The sequence below is a fragment of the Cervus elaphus genome, chromosome 20 (assembly GCF_910594005.1).
Source record: "Cervus elaphus chromosome 20, mCerEla1.1, whole genome shotgun sequence".
Classification (NCBI taxonomy): Eukaryota; Metazoa; Chordata; class Mammalia; order Artiodactyla; family Cervidae; genus Cervus; species Cervus elaphus.
Genome location: NC_057834.1, coordinates 96,258,659 through 96,272,149, shown reverse-complemented (window position 1 = coordinate 96,272,149; position 13,491 = coordinate 96,258,659). Strand labels below are relative to the sequence as shown.

Below are 13,491 nucleotides of genomic sequence, written 5' to 3'. Positions count from 1 at the left end.
AATGCTAACATTTTACATAGACATATTGTATATTAATGCATGCATTTCACTGCATAGTTTATTGACACTCCCCTTGTAAAGCTTTTATGGAAGAAACAATAAGCCACAGCAGTATAGCAAAAGAGGCTTAATCTTTATAAATTGGGGCCTTTTCTGTCTCTTTGCTAGCTTAGGTGGCTGTATACAAATTTGGGTGGGAGGGGCTGGAAACACCTCTTACCATTTAAGGTTTTCTACATGGTGAACTCTAGCCAATTAGAAACAAATCACTTACTTTAATAAAAAATTTTACCATTTTATAAAAAGTTAAATCATGACATGTTTAATTGAAATGGCTGTGTTGTAATTAATATTTTGAGATAATTGTGATTTTGAGCTTAAATTATATATAAAAATTGTCATTTTTGTATGTGTTAAAAAAAACTACTGTATCACAACAGTACTTTTTAGTTGAACTACATATTGATGTAAATAAAAACTGAATGAAGACATATTTACAACTTTATTAACATAGATTGTGAATGTAGTTAATGGGTTTTTTTGCTGTATGAGACCATGACAACCTTGAAAGCTGCTTCATTTTATGTGCAAAGAACTCCTATGGATCTATATTTTAAATTTACTGAATCAATGAAGTTACTTTGTCAGTTAATTCGCAAATGAAAGCTGTACTCTCCAGTTTTATTCTATGTATTGACACTAAGCAGTGAAGGTGTACAACGTGATTAGAATGCATTTGAAGATGCTTCTGTACAGACACAACATACAGGGACTACACTAATGCTGTGCAGTGTATAGCAAAGCCATTTTTCGGCTTTGATGTACTCAACTTTTTCATTATTTAAAAAAGTGTTTTGAATAACATAAAAGTCTCTTTATTGTATAAATAATAAAATGTCACCTTATTGTAAAGTGTCTTTTGTTTAATATGGAAGCTGATTTCTTAGGCAGCAACAGAGTTGTTGTATGAAAAGGGAATGTTTCTTTTAAACCAAAAACATAAACATTGTAATCAATATTTGAAAAATGTAACTTTTTAATGAACATGTAGTATTTATCTTTATTAGCAATGATTTTTTTCATAATATGAGTGTGTCTCAATCACCCAAAAGCTATCTATCCATCCATTACCTACTTACCTACCTGTCCACCCATCTATTTATATAATCTAGTTAATACCGTCTATTAATTGGTTACTTAACAGAATCACATAGTACATTTTATAATGACTGACTGGCCTACTTCTGATATTTTTGGTGTAAATACAAATGTTTATATTTAATTTTTATTAAATCCAGTTCACCTATAACAAATTACTTTTTAGAAAATTACCGCCTGACTACAAATTTAGTCTTAATAACATTACTAGCAAATTTAAAAATTAAGACCTTGGAAATTTAAAAAAAAAAGCAAAAGGAAGGATCAGAACACATCAAAGAGTAATTATATACACAAATACCTGCTTAGTATTTAAATAAAATACATTTCAAGATTTCTATGCGGTATATGCTCTTATTTTCTGTTGCTGTTATCTATAAAATTAATAAAATTTCAGTATTTTTTTTTAAAGAACAAAAGGTATTGTTTAAATGCTCACACTCTGAGGGAAAAAATATGCAGATCTAATTTCTTTAAATGTGTTGAATCTAGAAATACTAGGTTGTTGTATGGAAACTTAGTACTAAAGCATCTTAGAAAAAAAAAGTCCAAGTTTTAAATTCAAAATTGTGAGAGCAATTAAAACAACACTTTTACTATTTTCTCCACCAATAATTATACCTTGTGTACCATTTCTGTGACATTAGAAATGCCAGTAAAATGATTTCATGAAACATGTAAAAAGACTAGGAAAAAACATTTCAACTATATTAAAACAAAACAAGACAATAAATATTAATTTGAAACTTATACTGATACCAACCATATCACAAAAGTCTTATCATGGATAATGAAAAGACTTATTTTTTTTAAATGCCAAAGAACAATACTAAATAAAATTCAATTCAATTGTATAGTCAATTAAAAGATAGGAATTTTAAAAAAAGTTTAAAGAAAAGACAGAAATTGGATGGTCATATTCAAGTCAGTTAGTCATAATATACGTAACACAAGTAGAAATGGGAAAAAAATCCATCTCTACAAAAATGCTTTGTCATTATAAAAATAACTAAAATAAAAATTCACTTTTGAAGAAATTGTTTGCTATGTGGGAATGACTGAATTTTTTCTTCCATAAATCTTATGCAAAATATTTAGAACAAATGTATAAACACAATATGTGGTTACACCATCATAAATGAAGATAATACCTTAGAAAAATGTTAGTTAGCAATTTAAGAAGTCTAAGAATTAACATGACCAAGATTATGTGATGACTGCAATTTAAGTAGGAATTCGGTCTCTCAAATATTCCAAAATAGCAGCTGTTCCTTTCATTAATATGGCTGCTCGAGGAACGCGGAATGGATTACCATCTAGTAGCAATGTCCTAAACAAAAGAGAGAAATCAGAATTTTAACATTTTCCATTAGGGAGGCATTTCTTCTAATTCCATTTACTATTTCATAAGTAAAATATGTGTATTTTTTTTTGAATTGTCCCTTTTCAGCCTAAGCACTTAAACAGTTAGAATTGCAACTATAATAATAACTGAAATAACATTAATTGAATACTCATTACGTGAAAGGTATGGTTCTAAGTAACTTACATTCACTGACTCTCTTAATGATCTTGACAATTCTATGATGTAGGCACCATTAATATTTTGATTTTATAAACAGGAAACACAAGTTCAAGAAGATATAGACTTGTCCAAGATTACAGTTATTAAATAGAAGAGTTGTGATATGAATTATTATTTTACCCATCACCTCCTAATCTTATAATGACCATATGCTAAATGGTTGAATTATATTTACACATGTGTTAGAATGAGCAGACTGACAAATACTCATATCAAAGACTATAACATAGTCAATATATCCTATCCACACCAGGAACGTTAACATGTCTGCCTTCGTACTTCCTCCCTTGACCAGACGCACTAATGAAATCTATTTAAATGTTCTGAAATGACAGTTTAAGATCTAAGGGCTGGTTGATTTACTTAATTTAATGAAATAAATTGTAAGAGATTTTTTTCTTAATTTTCAATAACTTAAGTGTTTATATAAACAAAAGTCAAAGGATTCACAGCATATTATACAGTAGATCTAAATTGTATCTTCAAATATATCTGTGTGTCATGGGAATTCTTTTAAAGACTGGTTTTCTTAATTTATAGAAAAAAAGTTAATTATAGTTAATCTTCATTACTCATAGACTCCAAATTTGCTAATTTGCCTGCTCACTAAAATTTATTAGTCACCTCCAAATCAATTCATGGGGCACTTTGAAGATCATTTTGGACATGCACAGAGCAGCAAAAAATCTGAGTCACTTGACACTGAGATCAAAAAAGGTGATGCTCTGTCTTGTTTCAGCTCTCATACCGTAAACAAGTGTTCCTTCCATAGTCTATTTAGTGTGACTTTTTTGTGTACTATTATACTTTTTCTTGGTGATTTTGCTGTTTAATACAGCCTGCCAGCATAATCCTAATGTATTTCTAGTTTTTCTAAGCACATGAAGGATGTTATGTATCTTACAGAGAAAATACACATGTTAGATAAGCTTCATTCAGGCATAAATCATAGCACTGTTTGGCCATAGTTCAATATGAATGAATCAACAATATTAAATAAGGCATCTTAGTACAGAAACACACATAACACAAGATTATGTGTTGATTGGTTGATGAAAATGTGACCAGAAGCTTGAAAGAGTCTAACTCTGTGCTTCCCCTAGGGAGTAATGGTTCAGTATTCGCTAAGTTGGTTTTCACAGAGACTTTATAGAATACACTTATGGAACATAACAAGAATCAACTCACTTGCCTTCTATAATTCAGTAAATAAGGTACCAAAGATATCAGTGCTTCCCTAGTAAAGTAAAATATGTTAAACCATTATATGCAGTTTTCAATAATTAAATTTTTCTGACATTCTGTTTAACTACTAGGCTTGCTGTTCATGTCTCAAATTCCCTTTATATTCACTTAGCAAGTACTCATTAGGCGCTTACCATTTTCTCGGCACTGGGATAACTCTTGTACAGGAGGACAAAGGAATGGTATAAATGAGTCCTAACAAAGCAGGATGGGAAATCTAAGGAGGGACTAACTCTGCCTGGAGTTTTGGAAAGGCTTTCAAATGTGATAATTAGGTCGATTACTGACAAGCAGGGTAAAGGCACTTGAGGCTGAGGTAATAGCAAACACAGAGTAAGAAAGACCATGCAGGGCTTGAAACAAGTGGTAGTAGTCTATAATCAGATTTTTAAAATCCCCATATGCACAGCTAAGGAGTTGATATTTCCCTGATGTTTCTATGCAGTAGTTTCAGGTTATACACATACAGAGGGATGAGAAAAGTATCACTAAAAACAACCAACATGTATGGCATATGTGTACTATATTTACACATGTATCATGCTATATAAACAAAACTAAAAATACATTTGGTAAAATTTGGAAAACAGAATTGGGATTCAGAGTTTTGTTTCCTGTTATTTTTAACAGGACATTACATTTTTTATTTCAACTTGCCTGCAAGAGTACCTCAAAAAACAAACAAACACAAAGAAACAAAAACACTTCCACAAACTAAATAAATGAAAAAACTTAGTAGAACAGTACGTTTACCTTAAGTTCACACAGTTACCGAGCTCTGGTGGAATCTGTAGGAGGTCATTATTTTGAAGGTCCAATGTGATCAGATTTTCCATTGTCTTCATTTTCTGAGGGTCTAAAGATCCAACCTGATTATTACTAATCAAAATTGTTTCAAGTGTGGGAATTCGATACAGAACTTCAGGTAGTATTTTGAACCTATTAGAATATGAACAGAACAAACAGGACTCAGAAGCAAAATTATCCCCTAAGATGATGGAGGTTTGATCTCATGACATAAAGCTTTCTTAATGCAAGGGGGGGGGGAGGGGTTGGGTTTTTTTAATTTGGTATAAGTTCTACACTTAAATTTTTCAGAAAATTCTTAAAAATGTATAAGCTTTGGAAACCTTGAAATATATGTTAAATGGACAGACTTGTAGCAGTTTCCATTTACTATAGAAAAAAAATCAAACAAAAGTTTGGAGTAAATTCCCCCATGTTTTTCTTTTCTCATTCAGGAGACAAGGAAATCTTCCTGAAATGCTCTTTATAAAATGTCTCCATGTAGGTATTCTTTCTTAGTTTACCTTTATTTCTTTGAAACAGAATTTCTGCCAATATTTAAAGTAAAAGAAATTTATACTTTGCTTTGACTTAGGCTTCAAAAATGACTGATTCAGTCATTTTTTCAACAATCAAAAATACATTCATTTTGGTTTTTTGTTTTTTTTTTTTCTTTTTCATTTTGGTTTTTGAAAACATTATAAAACAACTCTAGGTTGCTGGCTTCTTATCCAAAGTAACCCTGAAGATGCCACAACAGAGATGGGAAAGTTGATGGCTCTCAGAGCAGTTCTCAGTAACATAAAATCCTTCAGGATTTCTGGGTGGGGGGAAAAGAAACTAGCTTGGTTTTAATGTGAGGCAAACTGCTGCCTCAACTGGAAAAGAGAAGGATGTGGTAAAGGAGAGCTGTATAGTGGTGCCCTTTTTACTTCCCCAACTGCCCTTCTTTTGCTGCCGTGATGTTAAAAACAGCTGAACTACAATGAAGGGTAAACTCATTAAGGAAGCTCTGAAGTTACAGAGGGACGGAAGGGTCAATAACCAGAAGTACAGATGGACCAAATTATCTTGAGTAGTCCCTCCAACTTCTCCCACAAACCACGAACAAGGTAATTAAAAATGATGCAGCTAACCAGTTAACATAGAAGTTAAGGTTAGGTTTTGCCAACTCCCCAAAGACATTAATTAACAATGCAATTGATAGCTCAATGTGTGAGTGCATGCTTAGTCACTTCAGTCGAGTCGGACTCTGTGACCCTGTGGACTGTAGCCCTCCAGCCTCCACTGTTCATGGGATTCTCCAAGCAAGAAGACTGGAATGGGTTGCCATTTCCTTCTCCAGGGGATCTTCCCAACCCAGGGACTGAACCCGGGTCTCCTGCATTGCAGGCAGATTCTTAAACATCTGAGCTACCAGGGAAGGCCCTGATAGCTCAATAGACAACTCAATAGAGAACTGATAGTTCATATCAATAGAGAACTGATAGTTCAATTCATAAATAAAAATTAGAAGAATCTCAGAAGCACTTCTATTTTAAATGATGACAGCAAAGGTATAACCTATACTCGAGAAAACACAAATAATTGAGTAGACAGAAAAAAAATTAATAGGCAGTATTTTAACATCACTGTGCCTTAGATTTCTTATCTGTAAATGAGGATGAATAATGTTACTACAATTACACACTTGTTACAAGGATTAAATGAATGTATACGAAGGCCACGGGACAGTATCTGTAATATAATAAATGTTAGCCACTACTATCTATATTAAATTGTTACCAGAATCAACTTTCATCATAGGAAACAGTATGACATAGTTGTTAAGAGCCCAACTTCTGGAGTCAAACTACCTGGGCTCAAATCCCAGCTCCACACTCCTCGATTTCTAAATGGACATAGTAACAGAACCGACCGTGCCAGGCTTTTGTGAAGATTAAATGAGGTAATACATGTAAAGTACTTAGTTCAGTGTCAGCGGACAATAAATACTAATAAATAAACTCCCAATAAAAATTAGTTATTCTTGATTATTACACTGGGCTTCCCTTGTGGCTCAGCTGGTAAAGAATCCTCCTGCAATGTGGGGGGCCAGGGTTCAAGCCCTGGGTTGGGAAGATCCCCAGGAGAAGGAAAAGGCTACCCACTCCAGTATTCTGGCCTGGAGAATTCCACGGACTATCTAACTCATGGGGTCGCAAAGAGTCAGACATGACTGAGCAACTTTCACTTTCACTATTATAAAATCTTAGTGTTTACAAAATACAATCTAAATTTCACTAGCATGAAAAGCTCTGAAAGCGCTGGCTACTGCTTACACACCCAATTTCATTTGTTACTTCTACTCTTCTGCTACCTCATTTTTTGGTCTGAGCCATATTAAACTTCTTGAAGGGTCCCACACACATCATTTTCTCACATCCTTGGGCATTAACACATGCTACTTGCTCTACATAGGATGCCATGTCCCTGTGTGTTCCAAGCCTCAGTTTCAAAGCTACCTCCTCTACCTTCAAGTAATCTCTGGAAATACCTATGTATGCACTGTGCTTCCTCTATAGCAATAAGAACTATTTGTTTGCATATTTGTCTTCCTACTAGGCTACAGGTTTCTTAAAACAGTTAAAAATAACAAAAAAATGTGGCTATCAGTTGTGAAAATTCTAAAAAGGCAACATCATTCTTAACTCTAAGTGGAACTAAATGACAATAAACCTGGATATTTAAATGAAGAAAAAACATACAGCCTTTTTGTTTGTCTCTTTATTCTCTAGTAATCGCTAGTATTCTCCAGTAAGATCTACAACTTTTCTACAGAACAATTGTGAGTAAGATGTTTCTTACCTATTAAAGGAAAGGTTGATTGTTTGTAGCCTTGTCAATGATTCCATTTCTTCAGGCAAAGAATTTAAAAAATTATTCCTAAATTAGAGAGAAAAAGATGATTTACAAAATTTGAAAAAGTACTGATCCAACAAAAATTTACATAGCTCAGTTTGTCAATTCTTGATTTCATTAAGACTGTGTCCTGAGAATACTGAATCAGTCAGCAGATTTTAAGTATTTGATCAATGGGCCTAATCCTAATACCAAAGTGCAACCAACTGGCAATGCAAACAACTCTTTAATAATAGATTTAATAGAATAAACACTGTAAACTAATCCCTTATCTACTTCAAATTGCAATCAGCAACACTTTCCACAGTCAGAGCCCTTTAGGTCATGACTGTAAATACTATATTATTTGACATCACAAGTTATCTAAGTATTTGATTAATACAAATATTTCATATATAGAATAATTTAAGAATAATTGAAAAATTACATGAAAAAGATGGAACAGAAATGTAAAGTGATTCTGTATATTTAGAAACTTACAGTTTTCTACTATGTAAGTATTAAGGAAGACCATTTCTACTTTTAGTTTAGAATTTTAATTTGCACAATGTGTAACTTTTCAAGATCTTACAATAAAACACAGAAGTAAAGGGAATCTCATTTACCACTGAAATGATCTGGGAAAAAATTTAGAAGGTTAAAAGAAGGTAGAAGTATTCTAGAGGCCATACAACTACCACTATCGTTGCTGTTTGATTGCTAAGTCATGTCCGACTCTTTTTGTGACCCCATGGACTGTAGCTCACCAGGCTTCTCCGTCCATGGTATTTTCCAAGTAAGAATACTGGAGTGGGTTACCATTTCTTTCTCCAGGGGATCTTCCCAACCCAGAGATTGAATGCACATCTCCTGCATCAGTGGAATCCACAGGTGAATTCTCTACCACTGAGCTACCAGAGAGAAGCCCCAAAACTACTAACAGAAAACATTTGTGAGAAAATTATCTCCAATTAGACAGTTATCTATCACAGAGTAATTTTCTCTAACCTATATCTTTGCATTCAGAAGTGAAGCCTAATATATTAATATGCCATACTTTCTACAACTCAACATACGTCCTTTATTCTTTTCTCTGTATTTTTCTCCATTATTGTCTTTATTAATTCGTGCTGAATACCAACTGAAGGTCTACATCTTCTCCTAGAGTCTTATACATACTGATATCAAACATAAAAGCATATTTTAGTCACTTAATTAGAAACTTCCAGGTACAGTTATAGACAGAGGCACACACACAGATAGACACACAAACACACACACAAGGATGGGATGAAAAGAAATAAAGTCAGCAGCACTGGAGCAGGAATTCATCCTCACTGTTCCATTTAATACTGAACTAAAATGTGATTTTAAATGTTTTGCCAGTGTAACTGTCTGTGGAAAATAGAAATAATTCCACATTTAGCAAGAGCATACATGCTTATATACTTGTTTTAACTGCATAAGGAAAAAATTTTTGCTTCTGTGTGAAGACTAAATCTTCAAACAGATATAATTAGCTTATTGTAATTTAACTATTGTTTGAGTGGAGCAAGAGCAGTTATATTTTAATAAACTAAAACCACACCTAGTAACAACATACATGAGCAGTAAGAAGCCCAGGTAATAGAAATATACTTCACAAATCAAGTTTTAAAGCCTAAGAGAATGAACGACTATCTGACCCTGAAATACCTATTATCACCCTCAAAAACCTGTGACACTTCTGATCCTGTCACTTCAACTTAGGACATATTTAAATTAAACTTCCTATTATCTCTGTAGAGCCTTAAATAGTTTCCTTTATTTTTGCTGTCAATCATAGTGTTCTTTTTCTTTATCTTGCCTTGAGTAGTTAACATATTTTGAAACCAAATAGGTTCTTTCTATGATAAGTCAAGCCAGCTATTGTGCCAGTATAGCGTTTAGACAGTTTTACGTTAAAAAAGAAAAAAGCAATATGAAGCAAATACTTTCCATGTGATATTTTAAGTATGAAGCTAATAAAGTGTCAGTATTTCCTAATATTTTAAATAATTGTCTTATCACATAACTTCAAATGACATCTGATTAAAATATTTCCTAAATGCTTACTTTTAGATCTCTCCTAAAATGTTATTAATAAAGACCAATTTTGTTTCTTAGGAAAACATGAGGGAAAGGGCAAAAATCAGGTAAAACACAAAGTATTTATTAAAAAAGGGAAGCAACAGTATCAATAAATACCTGAGATCTAAAAAAGTCAATTTTTGAAGTGTACATAATTCCAAGGATACAAAGGAAAGCTTATTAAAACTGAGATTGACGTCAGAAACCGTTTCCTTCAGTTCCACAATCCTGAAACAATAATAATTTTAAATATTAATATTTGAATTCACTGTCAGAACTTTAAAACTACAAGCTGACCATAGACAAAAAAAACCTTGTTATTTTTGCTAATTAAGATTTTCTGTAACTTTTACTTTTCTCACAAAAAAATCAGTCAGTTTGGATGTGTAACTGATAAAAATAGATTTTTAAGAACAGCTGCAATATTATCTGTCCAGGAATTTCTATTTGACTTTATTTATTTATTTTTTTTATTTTTTCCATTTATTTTTATTAGTTGGAGGCTAATTACATTACCATATTGTAGTGGTTCTTGTCACACATTGACATGAATCAGCCATGGATTTACATGTATTCCCCATCCCGATCCCCCCTCCCACCTCCCTCTCCACCCGATTCCTCTGGGTCTTCCCAGTGCACCAGGCCCGAGCACTTGTCTCATGCATCCCACCTGGGCTGGTGATCTGTTTCACCATAGATAATATACATATTTCGATGCTGTTCTCTCAAAACATCCCACCCTCACCATCTCCCACAGAGTCCAAAAGTCTGTTCTGTACATCTGCGTCTCTTTTTCTGTTTGGCATATAGGGTTATCATTACCAGCTTTCTAAATTCCATATATATGCGTTAGTATACTGTATTGGTCTTTATCTTTCTGGCTTACTTCACTCTGTATAATGGGCTCCAGTTTCATCCATCTCACCAGAACTGATTCAAATGAATTCTTTTTAATGGCTGAGTAATATTCCATGGTGTATATGTACCACAGCTTCCTTATCCATTCGTCTGCTGATGGGCATCTTGGTTGCTTCCATGTCCTGGCTATTATAAACAGTGCTGCAATGAACACTGGGGTGCACGTGTCTCTTTCAGATCTGGTTTCCTCGGTGTGTATGCCCAGAAGTGGGATTGCTGGGTCATATGGCAGTTCTATTTCCAGTTTTTTAAGAAATCTCCACACTGTTCTCCATAGTGGCTGTCCTAGTTTGCATTCCCACCAACAGTGTAAGAAGGTTCCCTTTTCTCCACACCCTCTCCAGCATTTATTGCTTGTAGACTTTTGGATAGCAGCCATCCTGACTGGCGTGTAATGGTACCTCATTGTGGTTTTGATTTGCATTTCTCTGATAATGAGTGATGTTGAGCATCTTTTCATATGTTTGTTAGCCATCTGTATGTCTTCTTTGGAGAAATGTCTGTTTAGTTCTTTGGCCCATTTTTTGATTGGGTCATTTATTTTTCTGGAATTGAGCTGCAGGAGTTGCTTGTATATTTTTGAGATTAATCCTTTGTCTGTTGCTATTATTTTCTCCCATTCTGAGGGCTATCTTTTCACCTTGCTTATAGTTTCCTTTGTTGTGCAAAAGCTTTTAAGTTTCATTAGGTCCCATTTGTTTAGTTTTGCTTTTATTTCCAATATTCTGGGAGGTGGGTCATAGAGGATCCTGCTGTGATTTATGTCTGAGAATGTTTTGCCTATGTTCTCCTCTAGGGAGTTTTATAGTTTCTGGTCTTACATTTAGATCTTTAATCCATTTTGAGTTTATTTTTGTGTATGGTGTTAGAAAGTGTTCTAGTTTCACTCTTTTAAAAGTGGTTGACCAGTTTTCCCAGCACCACTTGTTAAAGAGGTTGTCTTTTTTCCATTGTATATCCTTGCCTCCTTTGTTGAAAACAAGGTGTCCAAAGGTTCGTGGATTTATCTCTGGGCTTTCTATTCTGTTCCATTGATCTATATTTCTGTCTTTGTGCCAGTACCATACTGTCTTGATGACTGTGGCTTTGTAGTAGAGTCTGAAGTCAGGCAGGTTGATTCCTCCAGTTCCATTCTTCTTTCTCAAGATTACTTTGGCTATTCGAGGTTTTTTGAATTTCCATACAAATTGTGAAATTATTTGTTCTAGTTCTGTGAAAAATACCGTTGGTAGCTTGATAGGGATTGCATTGAATCTATAGATTGCTTTGGGTAGAATAGCCATTTTGACAATATTGATTCTTCTAATCCATGAACACGGTATATTTCTCCATCTGTTTGTGTCCTCTTTGATTTCTTTCCTCAGTGTTTTATAGTTTTCTATGTATAGGTCTTTTGTTTCTTTAGGTAGATATGCTCCTAAGTATTTTATTCTTTTTGTTGCAATGGTGAATGGTATTGTTTCCTTAATTTCTCTTTCTGTTTTCTCATTGTTAGTGTATAGGAATGCAAGGGATTTCTGTGTGTTAATTTTATATCCTGCAACTTTACTATATTCGTTGATTAGCTCTAGTATTCTTCTGGTAGAGTCTTTAGGGTTTTCTATATAGAGGATCATGTCATCTGCAAACAGCGAGAGTTTCACTTCTTCTTTTCCTATCTGGATTCCTTTCACTTCTTTTTCTGCTCTGATTGCTGTGGCCAAAACTTCCAACACTATGTTGAATAGTAGTGGTGAGAGTGGGCACCCTTGTCTTGTTCCTGATTTCAGGGGAAATGCTTTCTATTTTTCACCATTGAGGGTATTTGACTTTAAATGTATGTTGAAGTTTAAGAAACCATTCAGTTTATATTTAAACTAATTATGGACTTCCTGCACTTCCGCCCAAAATCTAGGCAATACTTTATTAATTCTTATCTCAGGAAATCCTTAAGTAAATTTTACCAAATCCCTCAAATATTAACATTGTAAGGTATTTTACATATACTTCCTAATTAAAAAACTATGAAAAATAAGTATTATTGCAACTAAGATGCAAGTACAACTGAGAATCAGTCACAGCTTAATAGAAATAGCATCATGAACATTTCTTACCTTTTGGGAATTTCACATAGCTGATTCTTACTGAAGTTAATCGAAGTGATAATGTTACTTTTTACCGCATCAAACACTTCATCAGGAATCAAAGCTGTCTGTTTATCACTAAATGAAAAATGGTTTAAAAATGCATCATTCTGGGACTTCCCTCATGGTCCAGTGCCTAAGATTCCATGCTCCCCAGTGCAGTGGGCCCTGGTCAGGGAACTAGATCCTGCATGCCCCAACTAAGACTGAAGATCCAGAGAGCCTCAACTAAAACCTGGTGCAACCAAACAAATAATTTTTTTAAAAAGTGAATCATTCTTAGCAATCTGGAAAGACATCATTCTTAGCAAAATGGAAATGAACAGCAATCTGTCTGTTCATTTTAAAGGCCTTTAAAGATTTCATAAGGAGATTTTTCAAGGTAGTTTATTATGAAGTTCTGCAAAGAATACCACAAAAACCTACCAACTCACAAAATGTTAGGAATTCAGACAACCTATTGTGTCATAACACCTTGTGTCACACCTTTGGCGTGACATAAATTCACAGTCATAAACTCAGTATGAATAAAAACAGATAACTTTAAAAACTCTAAGATGTCCAAGAGTCATACAGTAAAGGAATAGTAATTGGGATTCCTGTACCACAGAGTACAGCTAAACCTCTAATTTTAAAAACTATCTCGCCTCCTTTCTTAAAAATCTCCTAATAGAGTTTAGCTGTCAA

The 13,491-nt window shown here is 33.8% G+C and overlaps 1 protein-coding gene across 2 annotated transcripts in view; it reads right to left on the bottom strand.

Moving 5' to 3' along the window:
- Positions 1 to 902: 902 nt before the first annotated feature.
- LRRC40 (leucine rich repeat containing 40) overlaps positions 903 to 13,491 on the bottom strand; it is a 38,118-nt gene continuing 25,529 nt past the window's right edge. The window contains exons 11-15 of one of the 2 annotated variants that reach the window (XM_043876596.1): positions 12,775 to 12,882; positions 9,881 to 9,991; positions 7,622 to 7,699; positions 4,742 to 4,927; positions 903 to 2,488 (exon numbers count right to left, since the gene is read on the bottom strand). In XM_043876596.1, coding sequence (XP_043732531.1) covers positions 2,383 to 2,488; positions 4,742 to 4,927; positions 7,622 to 7,699; positions 9,881 to 9,991; positions 12,775 to 12,882 — 589 coding nt within the window. In that variant the 3' untranslated portion in view covers positions 903 to 2,382. The remainder of the gene's footprint in view (positions 2,489 to 4,741; positions 4,928 to 7,621; positions 7,700 to 9,880; positions 9,992 to 12,774; positions 12,883 to 13,491) is intronic. The other variant, XM_043876597.1, reaches the window with a different exon arrangement.